Source organism: Aptenodytes patagonicus, chromosome 25, assembly GCF_965638725.1.
Source record: "Aptenodytes patagonicus chromosome 25, bAptPat1.pri.cur, whole genome shotgun sequence".
Lineage (NCBI taxonomy): Eukaryota > Metazoa > Chordata > Aves > Sphenisciformes > Spheniscidae > Aptenodytes > Aptenodytes patagonicus.
The window spans coordinates 168,103-187,817 of NC_134973.1; the positions used below are offsets into that span (position 1 = coordinate 168,103).

Here is a 19,715-nt window from a genome sequence, read left to right on the forward strand (position 1 = left end):
GAAATATCCTGAGAAACAACTTGAAAGGCAATACCAGTCTCTGAAACATTGGAAAGACTGCAGGAGTCATAGATAATGGAGGCATATAGCAAGAACACTGAGACAAGATCAGGCTAGAGCCAAAAAATTCAATGAGCTGCCTGCATATGACTTCATAGAATCATAGAATCATTAAGGTTGGAAAAGACCTCTAAGATCATCGAGTCCAACCATCAACCCAACACCACCATGCCCACTAAACCATGTCCCTAAGCGCCTCATCTACACGTCTTTTAAATACTTCCAGGGATGGGGACTCAACCCCTTCCCTGGGCAGCCTGTTCCAATGTTTAACCACTCTTTCAGTAAAGAAATTTTTCCTCATGTCCAATCTAAACCTCCCCTGGCGCAACTTGAGGCCGTTTCCTCTCGTCCTATTGCTTGTTACTTGGGAGAAGAGACCGACCCCCACCTCGCTACAACCTCCTTTCAGGGAGTTGTAGAGAGCGATGAGGTCTCCCCTCAGCCTCCTCTTCTCCAGACCAAACAACCCCAGTTCCCTCAGCCGCTCCTCATCAGACTTGTTCTCCAGACCCCTCACCAGCCTCGTTGCCCTTCTCTGGACACGCTCCAGCACCTCGACGTCCTTCTTGGAGTGAGGGGCCCAAAACTGAACACAGTGTTCGAGGTGCGGCCTCACCAGTGCCGAGTACAGGGGCACGATCACTCCCCTAGTCCCGCTGGCCACACTATTTCTGATACAGGCCAGGATGCCATTGGCCTTCTTGGCCGCCTGGGCACACTGCCGGCTCATGTTCAGCCGGCTGTCAACCAGCACCCCCAGGTCCTTTTCCGACAGGCAGCTTTCCAGCCACTCTTCCCCAAGCCTGTAGCACTGCATGGGGTTGTTGTGGCCAAAGTGCAGGACCCGGCACTTGGCCTTGTTGAACCTCATACAGTTGGCCTCGGCCCATCGATCCAGCCTGTCCAGGTCCCTCTGCAGAGCCTTCCTACCCTCGAGCAGATCAACACTCCCGCCCAAGTTGGTGTCATCTGCAAACCTACTGAGGGTGCACTCGATCCCCTCATCCAGATCATTGATAAAGATATTGAACAAGACCGGCCCCAAAACTGAGCCCTGGGGAACACCGCTCGTGACCGGCCGCCAACTGGATTGAACTCCATTCACCACAACTCTCTGGGCCCGGCCGTCCAGCCAGTTTTTGACCCAGCGCAGAGTCCACCTGTCTAAGCCGTGAGCCGCCAGCTTCTCTAGGAGAATGCTGTGGGAGACGGTGTCAAAGGCCTTACTGAAGTCCAGGTAGACCACATCCACAGCCTTTCCCTCGTCCACTGATCATAGAATGGTCACCTGGTCATAGAAGGAGATCAGGTTGGTCAAGCAGGACCTGCCTTTCATGAACCTGTGCTGGCTGGGCCTGATCCCCTGGTTGTTCTGCAACTTCCCTGCTTAGAAGCTCAAAGAGGGTCCAATACCTGACATCTTGCTGAGGCTACATCCCAAGAAGATCCATCTCAAGCTGATGGGTGTGAAGATGTTATATAGCAAACAGACTAACTGAATAATAGCAAACCTTCAAACCTGGGTGGCATTCACTTAAGTGTCAAGAGGAAACTCGTACTAGAAGAAGTTAAACTACCAACTGTGGAATGCCATTTTTTGTTTCAAATCATCTTGTTACCAGAAAAATTTAAGAAGGTTCCAAGTGGGAATGTGAGGAGCTATAGCCATCTGTATTCTGACATCCAGACTGGTCAGACTGGTAGAAAGTATAATAAATGATGGAATTTGTGGAAACACATATGAACATAATATTTTAGGAAAGAGTCCCCATGGGTTGTGTATGAGGAAATTATGTCTCACTCTGCTGGAGGTATCCCAAAGAGTCAGTGAGCACATGCAGAGAAGAGAACCTGCTACCTACTCAGCTTTGCAAAAGCATTCAGAAAGGTCCCTCACCACAGACTTAAAGAAATCCACCTGAGGTTACCATGAGAGACCAACATGGATTTTTTTGCAGCTATGTATTGTTGCAGGTGCCCCAAAAAGTGGGAGGGAAAGGCAGATGGCAAAATTGGCTGATAATGAAAGTTACTCATGATGATGATGCAGACTGACTGCAAGCAGTTGCAGAAGGGTTTACGGTACTGAGGGACTGAGTGATAAAACACAAGTGAAATTGAATATGGAGGAGAGCAATGTGGTGTACATGAGAAAGTCTCCTGAAGTGCTGGGCTGAGTGTTAGCACTTCAGAATAGTTTTGGGGAGCGGTATATCAACTTAGTGCTCAGTATGTGGTGGTTCAGAATGCAAATAGGATTTGGGATGTTGCTGGGCAAGATGTAGGAACCAAAACTGACTGTTGGGGCCCTAAGGGTGCCAGAAGATCTTAATGGCTGTGGCCAGTCTCACCTGGGACCTCCATCCACACCCTCTGCCAGGTGTCAGAGCTGATTGATAGGTGAGGGCTTTGCAGCCTGGGAAGGAAAAGGCTGGTAAGAAAGGGGGGGCAAGAGAGAAGCCCCTGCTGTTATTGTCACCAGGTAGGGACTTCAGTCATCTGTGCAGCAGAGTGTAATTGAAGTTAGCCACCTCCTTGACACCCACTAAATTACTTTCTTGTGCTAGGACATCTTACCCCACCTCCAAGCTCACGGGCAGGTCAGAACAAGTGATGCTATTTCAACTAGTCTGAAGTCATACTCATGGGATCGAGTGGGAGGTGGGGAGTGTGAATGATGAGCTGTTGAGCTGGGAATCCTGATTTAGGAATGAGCTATATGCCTTGCTGCTACCTGCTTGCTCAGTCCCAGAGCCTCTGCTTTCTGTGCCTACCATCTTGACCAAGATGGGACTGTCAGAGGGATTCTGGCACCATGAATACTGGCTGCCACCTGGAGCTACCTGGGAAGACATGAAGGAGTCTGCAGACATACACTACCCACAGCCTCAGGACCTCTTGCTCTGCCTCCCCGGTGCCCTGCTCTTGATCATTGTCCGATGCATCTTTGAAAGGTGAGCACAGCAAATCCAGTTTCTCCTGTGTTGGTTGCCACCAGTGTCTTGCAGGGTTGCTCCAGACTAATCCTTACCTGCTTCCTGACCACTACAAAGTGGACAGGGGATTGTCCCTAAGAATACTGAATCTCTCTGCTTTTTGTGGCATATGTTATTTGTGTGGCAGCTCTTTGCCCTGCCTTCCCCTCCCTCTCTCCTGTACCTGTAACATAACCTGTACCAGCAGGTGTGAAAAGACAAGTCCGTCACTCAGTCACACCTCAACTGTGGGTGGAGGGTCCCTCTGGAGAGAGTCCAGGTGGGAGCTTGCAACACAGATAAGGGATTTGCTGGGTACATCAGTGTTGGGAGCCTGCAACTGAGCCAGGGTACAGCCTGATCCTAGAGGATGCTTCCAAAGGTGCTATGTGAGCCCCGACTCTCAGCACAGAGGCAGAAGGAGAGGATGACCATGGCTCCTGGAGCTTGTTGTGGGACCACTTTGCTCACACCACTCCTCCTTGCCCAGCTCTGCCCTGCTCACTCCTCCCGGCACCAGAGATCCCCAGTTCAGTCAGGGATGATGTACTCCAATGCCCTAGCTGTGGTCATTCACATGGCTGAGGGAAATGGTACTCCCCAGGGGGGCCTGAGGACCGACTGGCATCTCCCCAAGACTCACATGTGGAAACAAGGCAGGTCCACATGGCTCAGCACAGGAGATGGATTCGGACTGGGCTTTGGGCCCCTTTTCCAGGAACACAGAAACTGACACATGGGGAGGTACAGACCAACCCTCACGCACGGGAAATCGGGGAGCTGATCAGTTAAAGAGGGGCCGTGTGCTAGTGTGGTCAGACCTGCCGAGATGCTTCCCCGCCAGGCAGAGCAGGACTTCGGGTGGGTGGGGCGTGAAGCAGCAAGGCTGTGCTCAGCAAACTTGCCCTCAGCTGGGACATGGGCTTTCTCCTGTGGCCTAGAGGAGCTGGGGGAGCACTGGCCCATCTCCCTGGAGAGCTGGCTCTTGCTTGCTGTGCACAGCCATGTGAGAAGCTGTGGCAGACGGGCTGTAGGAAGAGCCAGAATTAATTCCAGGGTCATCAGGTCTTGCCTCAGAGATGTTGCACTTGCCTGGCTTCCCAGAAACAAGATTTTAGAAACCAGTACCTCCCACTAGAGCCTTGCTGGGGTTTCCTGCAAAGCTAGTGTTTCCTGCAGGAACCAGCATATCCCCATGTGCTCTGCCCTTGGCTCCCACTGCAGCCAATGGTCGGGTACCCTGGGCCCAGAGCACATGGGACACTCAGACGCTTGCAGACTGGTTTCATGGCATGGTCTGGGTTGCTTGGGAACATTGTAAAGGGGACCAGCAGGCACTCCAACACACAGAAATGCAAGGCATCTCGGGGCCTCAGCAGAAGAATTAATTATTGCTTATTTTGTAGTTGTTATTGTTGTCTCCGCTGCACATCCAGCATTCCTCACCTTTGCTCTGGTGCCATCTCTCTCAAGAAAGAGCATTGACCTGACAGAGGCACTGGGCTTCGTGTGTGCTCCTGGAGCAGTACTGGGTCCCTTGGGCTGTGCATGCGTAGCTGGGGTAGTGCTGGATCCCCTGGGCTGGGTGTGTGAGCACCCAGGGCAGTGCTGGACCCCTGGTGCAGTGCTGGACCCCTGGTGCAGTGCATCCATGCACAGGATACAGCGCTGGCAGGATCTTGCTGTTGACTGATCCTGGCTCACAGCGCAGGCACACACGTCCTCTCCTGTCTGAACTTTCCTCTTGCAGAACCGTAGCTCTGCCCTTGGGCAGGAGGTTGGGTGTGAGTGACAAGCTGAGGCCCATAGTTCAGCCCAATGCCACGCTGGAAGGCTTCTACGTTCTGCTGGGCAGGACCCCAAAGGAGGTGAGTGTCCCCTGTGTCCCAGTGTCCCAAGCAAGCTTGCCCAGGCAAGCAATGCCTTCTCCCAGTCCAGATACCCAAGCCCAACCAAACCAGCCTCAGAGGCAAGGCAATTACTGCTAACCACCCTTCCAGGGAAGAAGATATATAAGCAGATATTTCAGCATCTTCCAACATGTTCAACAGCTGCAATCCCAGCAACCCCTGACCTTCTGCATATTGAATACAGCAGGTAGTGTGAGAGCTGATGGATCTATCTGGTAAGGAGGCAGCCATCACCTCCTTTGACTAAAGTCTATGGATAAGGCTCCTTATTTTTAGCAGAACTACAAGTCCTTCAGAATCATAGAATCATTTCGGTTGGAAAAGACCTCTAAGATCATCAACTCCAACCGTTAACCTAGCACTGCCAAGTCCACCACTAAACCATGTCCCTAAGCACCACATCTACACATCTTAAATACCACCAGGGATGGTGACTCAATCCCTTCCCTGGGCAGCCTCTTCCAGTGCTTGACAACCCTTTCAGTGAATAAATTTTTCCTCATGTCCAATCTAAACCTCCCATGGCGCAACTTGAGGCCGTTTCCTCTCGTCCTATCGCTTGTTACTTGGGAGAAGAGACCGACCCCCACCTCGCTACAACCTCCTTTCAGGTAGTTGTAGAGAGCGATGAGGTCTCCCCTCAGCCTCCTTTTCTCCAGGCTAAACAACCCCAGTTCCCTCAGCCGCTCCTCATCAGACTTGTTCTCCAGACCCCTCACCAGCCTCGTTGCCCTTCTCTGGACACGCTCCAGCACCTCGACGTCCTTCTTGTAGTGAGGGGCCCAAAACTGAACACAGTATTCAAGGTGCGGCCTCACCAGTGCCGAGTACAGGGGCACGATCACTTCCCTGCTCCTGCTGGCCACACTATTTCTGATACAGGCCAGGATGCCATTGGCCTTCTTGGCCGCCTGGGCACACTGCCGGCTCATGTTCAGCCGGCTGTCGACCAGCACCCCCAGGTCCTTTTCCGACAGGCAGCTTTCCAGCCACTCTTCCCCAAGCCTGTAGTGTTGCATGGGGTTGTTGTGGCCAAAGTGCAGGACCCAGCACTTGGCCTTGTTGAATCTCGTACAATTGGCCTTGGCCCATCGATCCAGCTTCTCCAGACCCCTCTGTAGAGCCTTCCTTCCCTCAAGCAGATCAACACTCCCGCCCAAGTTGGTGTCATCTGCAAATTGACCGAGGGTGCACTCGATCCCCTCATCCGGACCACTGCTAAAGATATTAAACAGAACTGGCCCCAAAACTGAGCCCTAGGGAACACCACTTGTGACCAGCTGCCAACTGGATTTGACTGCATTCACCACAACTCCTTGGGCCCGAATCATGACTCACACTGATGCATGGATTTTAAAAATAATTTTTTATTTAAATTTGTATGGAGCTTTGTCAGATTAATTAAAAAATGCTCATGAGCTCATCTTTACATTCATTTTAACCACAGTTTATAAATCTTAAGGCTAGGTAGTTTTATTTGGAATTCATACATAAAATAGAGCATGTTGGAAATGATGCTTTTTGGCCTGTGAATGTGCAGTCACTCAAACAGCTGGATGTTTTTTCTGACATTACTGAGTGAACTATGTGCTTGTTTCTTTATCATCACAAGCTAAAACTTCTTTTATCTTCAAGTTTGCTATCTGTAGCTGATAATTACCAGTCAAAACTGCATCAGAGGTGGAAAAAAATGTGTTTAGACTTTTATAGCAAAGATATTGAATCCTATTGTGTACAGCTGGCAATATTTAACCAGGGAGAGCCTGTGCTTACATCTGAACCTGCACTTAGATATGGCTGAATTGGAATTTTAAAATGGCCAAAAGTATTTGGGAGTTCACAAATGCAAATAGAGCTGATATGATTTTTTTCCAAAGAAAGGTGTTCTTCAGGGAAATGTGGACCCACAGCGGCAGAGGCAGCCTGCAGGAACATAGCTTTTCCACCCACATGGGGACAGACAGCCTTAGGAATGCTAAGTCCTGCTTCCCTGCTCTGTTTTCTAGGGAGACCTGATTTCACTGGCCAAGCAAAGTGACCTGCCAATCAAAAAGGTGGAGACCTGGTTCCGGCACCGGCGGGCCCAGGACCGGCCCAGGCTGATGAAGAAGTTCTGTGAGGCCAGGTAGGTGGGCCAGCAGAGGCTTTTGGTGATGGAGACCTCCAACAAGGTCTGCACACCATCACCATCCCCTGCCCCGTCCCTAGCCCCAAACACACTCCCAGAGGAGCCCCCTGCCAGCTGTGGCTGCGAAAGGAGAATTTGTACCATGAGGCTGGGTCCCACCACTGCACGCACTGGCGACAGAGCCACCATGCCGTGCTGCCAGCTTCATCCTTCTTTCCTTTCCACTTTTAACTTTAAAAAGTTAAAGTTGCCTCAAAAGAGTCCACTGGCCTTGATGCAGATCAGGTTTAAATCTCAGATGCTGGAGGGATTTTGAGCAGCAATGCCATTTGCAAAATGCATCAAACGTCTTTTCAAGATGACCTTGATACGAAATTAAAATTTTAAAATATTCTCAGCATGGATCATTGGGCATAAAATAAATCCATGAAGTGCAGTTAGTAGGCAGTGCAAGCCATGAACAGAGGGAGGTAAAAACTGAAAAACACCAGAGAGTACCAAAATCTTCATAGCATTCCTTTTCCTCAAGCTATTTGCTCTCTCATATGAAATCTTCCTGCATATCTCAGTAATACATGAAGTCAGAATGGAGAGAGAAGTCACCAAATGTCTCGATCGAAAGAATCAGGTTATCTCTGGTTCTCAGCTTCAGGTTTAATGCTGTATGTATGCAAAGACCCCCATCAGGTATGAGATCTACTCTCCCTCCCCCTCTGAAAAATATATTATTCAGTTCTTGAATCTTGTTGTTATGCTTTTTAAAAAACATTCTCCTCCTGAAAGCTTGTTCAGTGCTCCACACTGCAGCATTTCTGAAGAAACTAATAAAACCTTGAGTATTCCTGTGCCATCACTGGGAAAAATTACGTGCCTTCCACAGGCTGTGGTATATAAGCATTTGCACAGGTGATCTACAAACACCCACATAACAAAAGGAGACAGGTAGAGGCATTTTGGTAGTCATGCTGCATCCTGTTTAATGCTGATGGAGTATGCCAGGAATTTGGGCACAGCACGGACCACAGCAGAGCCTGCGTGGGCTGTGGATACCCTGTTGCCTTAACAGCACATGCGTGTATGTGCAAACAGAGCTGAGGTTCTGCAAATCTGTCCAAACAAGCACAGGTTCTCCTGTAGGCTTTGCAGTGTCCTGGGCACAGCCTGGGGAGCTATTCCAACTCTGGAGGAAGTCTTAATTCCTTGTTTTTTCTGTTTTAGCTGGAGATTTACATTCTATTTCACCTCATTCTTCTCTGGGCTGGCTCTCCTGTATGATGTAAGTACGTGAGCAGGGTGATGCTGTGGAGTCACACCTTTCCGGGGTTCCTCATTCATGGCAAATGAGGCTAATGGTCCTGGGCCATTTTAAAGCCCATCCAAAGATCATGTGTGGCCATGACTATGGGTCCAAAGCCAAAGAAGGAGAAATTCAGGGGCATAAAGCAGAACCATCCCCAATCCTGATCCAGTAGAACAGTCCCCCTTTCCCTGGCTGGACCTGGCTAGGTGTCAGTGATGTTACCATGTTTTTTTCCTTGTCTTAGATCATTGTGTAAGTGATTCCCCACTTATAGCCACACACAGCCCTTGTGTCTCAGCCAAGAGCAGACCCTGTCCTGGCTGTCGCTGCTGCCTGTATTGAGACACTCCATGTGACATCCTGTGCATTCACTAATGACAAATGCATTTTGCCAACCACTTTTTCCAAAGCTCAAAGGCAGATTGGGTCTAGCATGGGCACGCTGACTTCTTGAAGTACTTCTTCACATGGTCATTACGTGTCATTAAAAGGCTATGGGTTCTTACTGCTGCCTTCTCTCTGCACAGAAGCCCTGGTTTTGGGACCACACCGTGTGCTGGCTGAGATTTCCACAACAGGTGAGCAGCAAGTACATGGAATCACAGGAATTCATATTGGAAAGGGGGCCAGGAGGTCTCTTGTCCAACCTCCTTCTCGCAGCATTCAGCTGCGAGATCAGACCAGGTTACCCAGGGCTTTCTCCAGTCTAGTTTTGAAAACCTTCAAGGATGGAGACAGCACAACCTCTCTGGGCAACCTATTCCACTGTTTGACTGCCCTTATGATGAAAAGGTTTCTCCTTACATCCACCTCTCTTGTTTCAACTTACCTGTCTCTCATCCTCGCACCATGGCGAACAGCTTGGCTCTGTCTTCTTGACAAACTCCTCATAGGTAGTCCATATAGAATCATAGAATCACAGAATAGTTTGGGTTGGAAGGGACCTCTAAAGGCCATCTAGTCCAAATCCCCTGCCGTGGGCAGCGACATCTTCAACTAGATCAGGTTGCTCAGAGCCCCATCCAACCCAACCTTGAATGTTTCCAGGGATGGGGCACCCACCACCTCTCTGGGCAACCTGTGACAGTGTTTCACCATCCTCAGAGTAAAAAATTTCTTCCTTATATCTAGTCTAAATCTACCCCCCTTTAGTTTAAAGCCATTCCCCCTTGTCCTGTCACAACAGGCCCTGCTAAAAAGTCTGCCGCCGTCTTTTTTATAAGCCCCCTTGAAGTACTGATAGGCAGCAATAAGGTCTCCCTGAAGCCTTCTCTTCTCCAGGCTGAACAACCCCAACTCTCTCAGCCTGTATTCATAGGAGAGGTGTTCCATCCCCCGACCATTTTCGTGGCCCTCCTCTGGACCTGCTCCAACAGGTTCGTGTCTTTCTTATGCTGAGGGCTCCAGAGCTGGACACATTACTCCAGGTGGGGTCTCACCAGAGCAGAGCAGAGGGGCAGAATCCCCTCCCTCGACCTGCTGGCCACGCTGCTTTGGCTGCAGCCCAGGATACGGTTGGCCTTCTGGGCTGCGAGCGCACATTGCTGGCTCATGTCCAGCTTTTCATCCACCAGTACCCCAAGTCCTTCCTGGCAGGGCTGCTCTCAAGCCCTTCATCCCCCAGCCTGGATTGATACCGGGGGTTGCCCCGACCCAGGTGCAGGACCTTGCACTTGGCCTTGTTAAACCTCATGAGGTTCACACAGGCCCACTTCTCCAGCTTGTCCAGGTCCCTCTGGATGGCATCCCGTCCCTCTGGCGTGTCGACCGCACCACTCAGCTTGGTGTCATCTGCAAACTTGCTGAGGGTGCACTCCATCCCACTGTCTATGTCACTGATGAAGATATTAAACAGTACCGGTCCTAGTACAGACCCCTGCGGGACACCACTCGTCACCAATCTCCATCTAGACATTGAGCCGTTGACCACTACCCTCTGGATGCGACCATCTAACCAATTCCTCACCCACCAGACAGTCCACCCATCAAATCCATCCCTCTCCAGTTTAGAGAGAAGGATGTTGTGGGGGACCGTGTCAAAGGCCTTACAGAGGTCCAGATAGACGACATCTGTAGCCCTTCCTGCGTCCACTGATGCAGTCACTCCATCACAGAAGGCCACTAGGTTAGTCAGGCAGGACTTGCCCTTGGTGAAGCCATGCTGGCTGTCTCGAATCACCTCCCTGTCCTCCATGTGCCTTAGCATAGCTTCCAGGAGGATCTGCTCCATGATCTTCCCAGGCACAGAGGTGAGACTGACTGGCCTGTACTTCCCCGGGTCTTCCTTTTTTCCCTTTTTAAAAATGGGGGTTATGTTTTCCCTTTTCCAGTCAGTGGGAACTTCACTGGACTGCCACGACTTCTCAAATATGATGGATAGTGGCTTAGCAACTTCATCTGCCAGTTCCTTCAGGACCTGCGGATGGATCTCATTGGGTCCCATGGACTTGTGCACCTTCAAGTGCCTTAGATGGTCTCGAACCTGATGTTCTCCCACAGTGGGCGGCTCTTCATTCTCCCAGTCCCCGCCTTTGCCTTCTGTGGCTTGGGCAGTGAGGCTCGAGCACTTGCCAGTGAAGACTGAGGCAAAAAAGTCATTGAGTACCTCCACATTCTCCATGTCCCGGGTAACCAGGTCTCCCATTTTGTTCCGGAGAGGGCCCACATTTTCCCTCGTCTTCCTTTTATCCCCGATGTACCTATAGAATCTTTTCTTGTTGCCCTTGATGTCCCTGGCCAGATTTAATTCTATCAGGGCTTTAGCTTTCCTAACCTGATCCCTGGCTGCTCAGACAATTTCTCTGTATTCCTCCCAGGCTGCCTGTCCTTGCTTCCACCCTCTGTAGGCTTCCTTTTTGTGTTTGAGTTAAGGTCGAGGGATGTCCTGTCCACCTGGTCCCTTTTTGGTCACACACACAGAGCTGCTTCCAGCCAGGCTTGGGTTACAGAGAAACTCGTTGAGAAGAAGTGCCTGTTCAGGGCAGTGACTCTCTGTCTGCTATCATATTGGTGGATGAAATTGGTGGAGTTGGACTAGATGACCTTTAGAGGTCCCCCCCTTCCAACCCAAACTATTCTGTGATTCTATGACCTCTTGAAGCAGGGATGGAGATGAGACCCTGCCTCCTCTCAGTCCCTCTGCAGACTGGACAGGGCTGGTCCTGGCTTTGGACTAGGCTCGACAGTGCATCAGCAAATGGTTCAGTCACGGGGAACATGAAAATTTAGGCATGACTAAGCTCTGCTGTCCCAAACATGGGTTGAATGAAGGGGCTTTGCCCAGGAAGACCCTTCTCCTCTCCTGTCCCCCAGGGCTAGGCAGGGGTGTCACACTGCCTGTTGCTTGTCTCACAGCCTCTCCCGCCTGCATTGGGCTGGTTCTACCTGCTGGAGCTCTCCTTCTACTGCTCGCTGGTGGCCACGCTGCCCTTTGATGTGAAGAGGAAGGTGAGTGACAGCAACAGAACCGCAACCTGCTGGCTTGGTCTGCCCCCACCATGAGGCTCTCCCCTCCTGCTGTCAGCTCCCCAGGGGTGCAAAGGACAAGGCACACATGCTGCGAAGACCCATGAGCACATGAGCTCCCTGCAGCTCTCATATCCCACCATTGCACCTTGTGCTGGGTCTTGCACTTGTGCGGCGTGGCCTTCCTGCCTGCTAGGCCGGGGAAGTGCCGGGGGCTGACATGGGGTCCCCACGCCTAGCCAAGGGACAGCCACTGGGTGGACATGGCATCATGGCCTTTCCTGGCTCTGGTTGCAGGTGCTGCCTGAACCAGAGGGCTGTGTCCTCCTGATGGGAGGGAGCTGGGCCATTGTGATGAGGGTCCTGTAGATGCACATGTGGCTTTTGCAGCATGGGATGAGTTGACCTCCTGGGAACCACAGACCCAGCATCCACCGTTGCCCTCGCCTTGTTCTGCAGTGGAGACTGCACAGAGCTGTGCAGTTCAACTGCACAAGCTGAAGTTCAACCTCAGCTTCATTTGACTGTTTAATTTGATGATCACATCTCTCTTCAGAGACATCATGCTTTTCCCCCAGAGACGGGCTCTGCCCAGCTCTTGCAAAGCATGCCGAGGGTCCCAGGGGACCTGCAGAAACTGTGTATTAAAGTTACCAACACTGCAATAGTCTTTGTAGACAGGTTGGTTATTGGACAGCAATGCTTCCCAGAAGAAGCAGCAACCCACTGCCTGGCAGTGATCCTCCCTGGCCAGAGCCAGAGCTGCCCTTCCCAATACCTCCACAGAGCACTCAGGAGTCATCTCATACCCCAAAGCATTGCCTTTTTGCATGTACAGATTTGTCCATGCAGGCATGAGTCATCCAGCAAGGTCCTCTCTTTACCTGAGGCATGTGAGAAGGCATATTCCCCATGTGCAGTATCTCCAGCCTATCTGCATTGCTCCCTCTCCATGGGCAGCACAGGGAGGTTGAAGAGCTGCCTCCGTTATGGCTAGTGGATAGGACCTGCCCCAGGGCAAGGGCAATCTACTGTCATTACAAAAAGCTCTTCAATACACAGTGGAGGGGTCTGGGAGGAAAATATGGGGTGTTAAGAAAGGAACTTTCTTTGTTAGGGCATATTGATTCCTGGAAAATTTATAAAATCTGTCTTCTAGCATGTTTGCACCTATGTGTACTTCACTGGTATTTATCTGGGTTTCCATAAACTGGGCATAAAGGTGTTCATTCTTCCTGGGACCGTGCAGGACCTCAGAGAGCTGTAGCACAGTGGGGAGCACTGATACTTTGTGGAGGTGTTTGACATGTCCTTGTGAGGCAGCAGCATCCAGGTCAAGGTAGGACTGACACACAATCTCTCTTCTCGTGCCAGGACTTCAAGGAACAGATCATCCACCACATCGCCACCATCACTCTGATCTTTGTCTCCTACTGTGCCAATCTTATACGGTTTGGGATGATAATCATGCTGGTCCATGATGCCTCCGATTATATTTTAGAGGTGAGTTACCCTCACCCAGAAACGCAGATCTGTGCTCGTGTCTGTGGGTAGCACTGGGAACTGTGTGCCTTACTACACGTGATGCATGTGGATGCGGTGGCCCACACAAGTGGGCCACATGTACTATAGTGCCAGTGCATTTAGGAAGTATCAGATTTACTGCTCTTGGGGGAAAGTAAGCAAGTGCACAGGGACTGGGGCACATCCCCGCAAGCCTGGTAACCCTTGCAGGATGTGGGAAATCCCTCAGACCCCTAGAAGGAGAACACAGGCACACAGGACATATGGCAATTTGTCTCTCTACAGCTTGCCAAGATGCTCCATTACATGAAATGGAAGCAGGTCTGCGAAGCAGTCTTTATTGTTTTCGCTGTGGTTTTCATCATCTCCCGGCTTGTCATTTTCCCGTTAATGTGAGTTACATTTTAATGTTCTCTGAACATGGGTGTTATGCACTATTTGAGCTTCTGGAGAGATGACCCTCCATGCTGAGGGGAGGAAAGGCAGGGAACAGGACACTGCAGGTGAGCTCAAAGATTAATCCAACTGGAACTGAGGAACCCAAGAAAAAAAAACCCAGGGTTTTAACTATATTAATTAATTAATTAACTATATGAATTAATCTAGAGCCACAGCCTCTGCCCCTCCATTCCCACCCTCTCACTGTCTCTCCTAGGCAGGCACTGTCTCTCACCTGGGGCTGTCTCTCATGCTGTGATGAGATGCTTACATGCAGCCACAGCAGCTGACTTCTCATGAGCTATTGTGGCACTGAGAATGTTTTAGGACTGTCTTTCTCCATCCTTCTAAAGCCATCCCCACCGGTCTGAGGGTAATCCTTTTTCCCCTCTACTCCTGCTCAAGACCTGGTGTGACTCTTCCAGTGTGTGGCCTCCTTCTGTTGCAAGCACTGGTTCCTACAAGAGAAAGAAGGTACAGACTGTACTGGTTAGAATTTCCCAAGAATTTCTTAGCAGATTAAGAAAGGCTTGCTTAAAGCTCTATTAAGATAAAATTTATATAGAAACAATGGCATAGTAATTTAAGGTGACCCACCATCTATTTGAAATAAAACACGAAATTCATGAGTCAGGATACTCGACATGCTGGGAGAGTATCAGCAATGATACCTCCAGAAGCCACACACAGGCACCAGTCTTGGAGAATGACTTTTGCCTACACACATCTGACCACGCTCCCAGCCTTTAACTATGCTGAAATTGTTCCCCTTTCTTTACCACTGCCAAGTCACCTGGAAAAGCTGATCCCAGTTAACTTCCCAGAAACTCATTCCACAACACTTGCATTATAGTCTAAGGTTTCTGTTTTCTTTCAAAACCAAACATTTCATTTATTACACCCAGAAGAATTTTTAAAATGGGGCATGTTATACACACATAGGAGCAAGCCTGCATTGCTGTCCTCTGTTCCTGCCCTGGCTCTATACCAGCACTGAAGATGCTGAGTTTTGAATTTTGGTCCTGCTGCCATTTAGTTTGGACGCCTGTGAGGCTGACTTTGCATAACAAGTCCCAGATTCTGGTCGTGAAATGGCTCCCTTAGAGAGAAAAGCAATAAAAACTTGAGGCAACTTTCCTGAGAAAGAAACTAGAATAACCATGACTTCAGTTGTCTCCACTGCAAAAATTCAAGCCCCAATATCTCAACCTGCTGTATCATAACATAAGGACAAAGAAGGTAACAGATGTCCCAGGTCAGACCAAGGGTCTATCTACATCAGCACCTGTCTGCATCAGCAGCAAGAAGCAGATGTCTAGGAGGGCAAGAGCAGAGCAAATACACACTATATCCAACAACGTTTCCCAGCTTCCAATATGTCTTAGATTTCATGTCTTAGATAACTTGCAGAGGAGGACACATACCAGTGTTCATCATTTCTCTCCTGCGCTGAACTGCTCTCTGTTCTGTCTGCTCTCTGTTTCCAAACCAGTGCTTTCTTCCTTTCTGTCCCCGTCACTGATGATACAGTTTGTGACTTCTGCCAAAAATAATGCCCTGCCCAATTGCTCATCTGTACCCTCAACTCTTCCCTAACTTCAGTTAAAAAAAATCATTTATAATCTTTTTATTTAAGTGCCAGTGGCCAGGTCCTGTTATGATTTAATTTTCGTCCATTGCTCCTCTCCAGATTTATTTTAGGAGAAACGCTGCCAGTTCCTGCTTCTTCTGGGAAGCATTGCAGGTTTCCAATAACCAGACTGCAAAGACGATCGCATTGTTGGTGATTTTAATACAGAGTTTCTGCAGGTCTTCTGGGACCTGGGACATGCTTTGCGAGAGCTGGGTAGAGTGTGAAGCCTGATGGTGCAGTCCTAGCACAGCTCAGCTCTGCCCTGGGGACACAGGAGCCAAGTAGTTGCCCAGAAAGACGCTTGACCCTTGTAAGTGTGAAGGTACTTGGCCTGCTTCAGTCTTGTGTCTTCTGATTTGTCTCTCCCTCTCTCTTTCCCACAGCACATACTATTACTTTGTGACAAAATTTCAGTTGTTCCTCATAAGCTGTCTGATAAACACTTTCCTGATGGTCCTGCAGTTGTTACACGTTTTCTGGTCCTATCTAATCATCCAGATGATCTTCAGTGTCATCCTCCATGGTGCGGTATGAAAAATCTTTGTCTCCTCTGTGCCACCACTACTCATGAGAGACTATGAGATCCAGGCTGGCTCCTGCATGCCTGCAGGGAAAGCGGTGGGAGAAATGGGACTGCCCAACAAACAGCCCGAGAGCTTCTTAAGTCACATGTTGGGAGTTGTGTGAATACCTTTGCTCATGGAGATCAGAGCAGCAGCTCACTTGTAGTTTGCAGCTGTGTCCTAGTGACATGGGAGCCATCCATGGTCCTTTCTCCTCACTGCCTAACAGCTTCTCAGTATGCAGTTTGGGAGAATTGGACATACCAACAGGTTCCTAAGTGGAGTAAGGAAGGAGCAATCAGGTAAGCCTGGTAGATAGCATACTGTGTATTTGCACCTCTGAGTTTTGGGTGCATTCCACAGGCTTTTGATGCATGCCAAAAGTTTGTATAGGGATCATTGGAAGAAACCTTGTCATCAGAGATGCCAGTTCCATGGCCTGCCTTGCTAACATAAGCAGATGGCATCTTGGTAGCCTCTGAGTAGATTTGTGAAGGCTTTGAGGATCTGTGGCCAGAAAAAAAACCACCACAGTGTTGGTGTTATGCCTTCAGCTTACCTTGAACTACCCCTTCATTAAAGCTAACTTAAGAGAAAAAACAGTTTTTCTGGAGGAAATAATGGAGCATACTCTCATCAAGTTTGTAGATGATTGCAAAGTGAGGAGACCAGTCAATATGCTCACTGGACAAATATGTGTTGACTTTCAGAGCTTTGGCAGTAACAAACTGCACAGGAAAATATGGAGAATAACTATATGTAAAATAAATACTAACTTATTTTCAGAAGGTCACATTACAAGAACATTATTAGGGCGACAAAAAAAGGCGTTCAAAAGTTAGGTGAAACCATAACAAAGTCCACCTCCCAATGCAGGGACAATTGCAACACTGGCTTTAACATGGACATGATCACACCTGTTATTTTTATTTTAGCTGCCAGGCTAACACACCAGTGCTGTGAATGAAAACAGGACCAGTCCCCTCTTAATATATATGATGTTATAGGTTTTGCAACTCATTTAAATTGTCTTTCTTTCCTACAGAAAAGAAAAGATGCCAGAAGTGACACCGAGGAAAGTGACAGGAGCGAAGCAGAGGATCTGGCAAAGAACAAAGAGTAACGCAGGTCTCGCTGCAAAACACCAAGAGCCGGGCAGGCTCTTAAAAGCGGGGAGGCTGAATAGGACCTAGGGGGAGACGCCAGACAGGCTCACAGATGGCTTCATAGTAGTCTGCCTGAGGCATCATCCAACGTCTAGATGCAAGTGAATTTCATTGTAGCATTTGCAGGCAGTTAAGTCACTTTAGGAGATGTTTTCTTCACCTCTTCTGTTGGGACCATTCTTTTACTACTAATCTATGATCATTTATCCAGGGAAAAAAAGGTCTACCAGCCAAAGTCTCACTGTAAACAGAAGAGGGGTTGAACAAGCTGCTGAAGTTATGACACCTAACCGTGGTTATCTCAAAAACCTTCCCAAAAGTTCATGAGATAATAAGTTACAACTGCTGAAGATTTAACTTACTTGCAATTTCAGAAGATACTGGCAGCCATTGCCAGCCACCTCATGAAAGGACTTGCATTTGAAAGACACCAGCTTAAGTGGCAAATAAGTTTTCAGTTGTATAGTATAAAATGGTCAGGCTTTGGGGAAGGATAAACCATTTCTGCAAATAAGGCCTGGCCAACTGATACAAGCTGGTTTGCTGTATGAATTATACAAAATAGCTCATGTATCTAAAAGATTTTGCTAACTGAATGTCTATGCAGGGAGAAGGCTCCTAAAATTGAAAGCAACTGCACACTTTTCCACCAGAAATTATAATTTAGTCTAAATGGAAACTTTCCATAGGGATATATTAATTTTGTTGAGGTTTCATTTTCAAAATTGGAAAATAAGTGTTACAATATTAACATTTTAATGGGATAGTTTAGGGGTTTGATGACTTTTCACCTTGTAATAATGTTGTATCTGATGTCATTTTCAGAATTTATAGTAGACCATAAAATTTAAAGTCAATGTAAAAATGAATTACACCTAAACCAAAGAGTCTGTTTTACCTAGATTTTACATGATGCAGAAGTTTTTTAGAATATCAAATCTTATGTCAGTAGGAAAATCTTCTTAGAAACTTGCTGGAGGTCTGACATCACTGCTAACTCAAAGGCTCAGAAAATGCAGAGGACAAATAAACCTACATATCTATGTCTGTAAACAATATACAGAAACCTGCAAACACTGTCTTTAAAACACGTTTTCTGCTCAGGCTTTGAGTATGCTTCCAAGGGGTCTGACACATTTTACGCAAATACTAGGGGAAACTGTTTCTGAGAAATGCAAAGAGGTGGAGAATGAAGGATGGTGTAACTAGAACACACTGTTGTGAAGAACCATGGTCCATCTCCCACATCTGACCTATGCAAGTCAAAATATAAAGTCAGGAAAGATGTGCGAAAGGCAGAAGGAACTGAGCCAGCATCCCCTTAAAGGATTTTGACATTCAGATCTGCAGGAAGCAAGGCAGCCAGCCACTTATCTCCGTGGGACGCCGGCCTTGAGAAGGATGTCACCTAGCCCCAACTAGCTATACTTTGCTGGGAGTGCAAGACCCTTCATTAGGATACCTGGTGTAAGGGTTTGCCCAGGAATTATTTCACCCTGTCCATCGAGGATGAAGCTTTCTTTTAAAGCCCCAAATGATACAGGAGAGTATCAGCTTTTAAAAGATTTATATAGTCTCCAGGGCACAAGAGTACAACTGGCCATCGGACTCAAAGAACAAGCCCAGCGTTTCATTGCTCCCAGCCTCATCATGGGGGAAGCACCAACTCTGCTCTCAGCTCACGGAGCTGGCAATGCCACAGCCTGGCTGGAGGCTGATAGATGGACTAGAGCCAAGGAGTGGAAGCCAGCCTGGATTGAGAGGGCTCCACATTTGCAGGCCTGGGTAGAGTAGCTCCTGCCACCCTGACAGTTCTCACAGTGCCAGGGTTGCTTTTAATCAACACCTCTTGGTGTTTAAGGCCTCTCCCATTCTCTGGAGATGATAATCATTCAGCTCAGGAATTCTCTTAAGTACATTTTCCTTTCAATGTTGCTGTGTCACATCAAAGAACAGACTCTGCTAACATAGATGACAGTAATGCTTGTAGTGTAACCTCCCAGGTTGGTACTGTTGCACTCTCCCCTTCTTGTCCAGTCAAGCAGACTGACATGGCAGCCATTCTCAGCTGCTCCATCCTTGGGAGGACTGAGTGCCCTTGGAGATCTATCCCCTACTGCTGTGCTAAGTCCATAGTCCTGCCCATCAAACCCTCTTCCTCATACACAGTCTTCAATTAAGGCCACGTGCGGGTCCCTGCTACTTGCACCCTCATTTCAGTGCTTTGGGATGGGGATTTTTATTCTGGGTCTGTACAGCAATGAACTAAAGGGGACTAATGAAACTGAAGCAAGACTCTTAAGTGTCCCAGTTTGCAAATGGTTATCACATACCTGAATGCATAAATCCAGAATAGCCTCCCTCCTTCTGTGGTGCTCTCCAGCCTGGAATAAAGGTAATTTTAGCCATAATTACATAACCTGGGAAACTTGCTTATTTCAGGCTAAAACGATACTGATACTGGGTATGGCTTGACTGCAGTGGTTGTTTGGTGTATTTTTTTTCTGCTCTGTCCTACAGCACTAAGAGCTCATACATCCTGCTGAAGAT

General features: G+C 48.5%; 1 protein-coding gene across 2 annotated transcripts; it reads left to right on the forward strand.

Annotated features, from left to right (window-relative positions):
- Positions 1–2,739: 2,739 nt before the first annotated feature.
- On the forward strand, positions 2,740–17,185 carry LOC143170907 (ceramide synthase 4-like). Of its 2 annotated transcripts, XM_076359578.1 has the most exons (10): positions 2,740–3,017; positions 4,789–4,906; positions 6,955–7,073; positions 8,295–8,352; positions 8,904–8,954; positions 11,731–11,823; positions 13,216–13,344; positions 13,651–13,757; positions 15,820–15,964; positions 17,045–17,185. In XM_076359578.1, exons 1-10 carry the CDS (start codon positions 2,851–2,853, stop codon positions 17,120–17,122), a joined length of 1,065 nt encoding a protein of 354 aa, XP_076215693.1. In that variant the 5' UTR covers positions 2,740–2,850; the 3' UTR covers positions 17,123–17,185. The 2 variants fall into 2 exon arrangements, with proteins under 2 accessions (XP_076215693.1, XP_076215694.1); XM_076359579.1 differs by lacking the exon at positions 11,731–11,823.
- Positions 17,186–19,715: the final 2,530 nt, after the last annotated feature.

What these genes read in the sequence shown, in the direction of transcription:
- LOC143170907 (XM_076359578.1), top strand. Translation starts at nt 2,851, where the DNA reads ATGGGACTGTCAGAGGGATTCTGGCACCATGAATACTGGCTGCCACCT. An exon ending in GTCCGATGCATCTTTGAAAG is followed by an intron (nt 3,018 to 4,788) that starts GTGAGCACAGCA and finishes TTCCTCTTGCAG; the next exon opens with AACCGTAGCTCTGCCCTTGG. An exon ending in AAGAAGTTCTGTGAGGCCAG is followed by an intron (nt 7,074 to 8,294) that starts GTAGGTGGGCCA and finishes TTTCTGTTTTAG; the next exon opens with CTGGAGATTTACATTCTATT.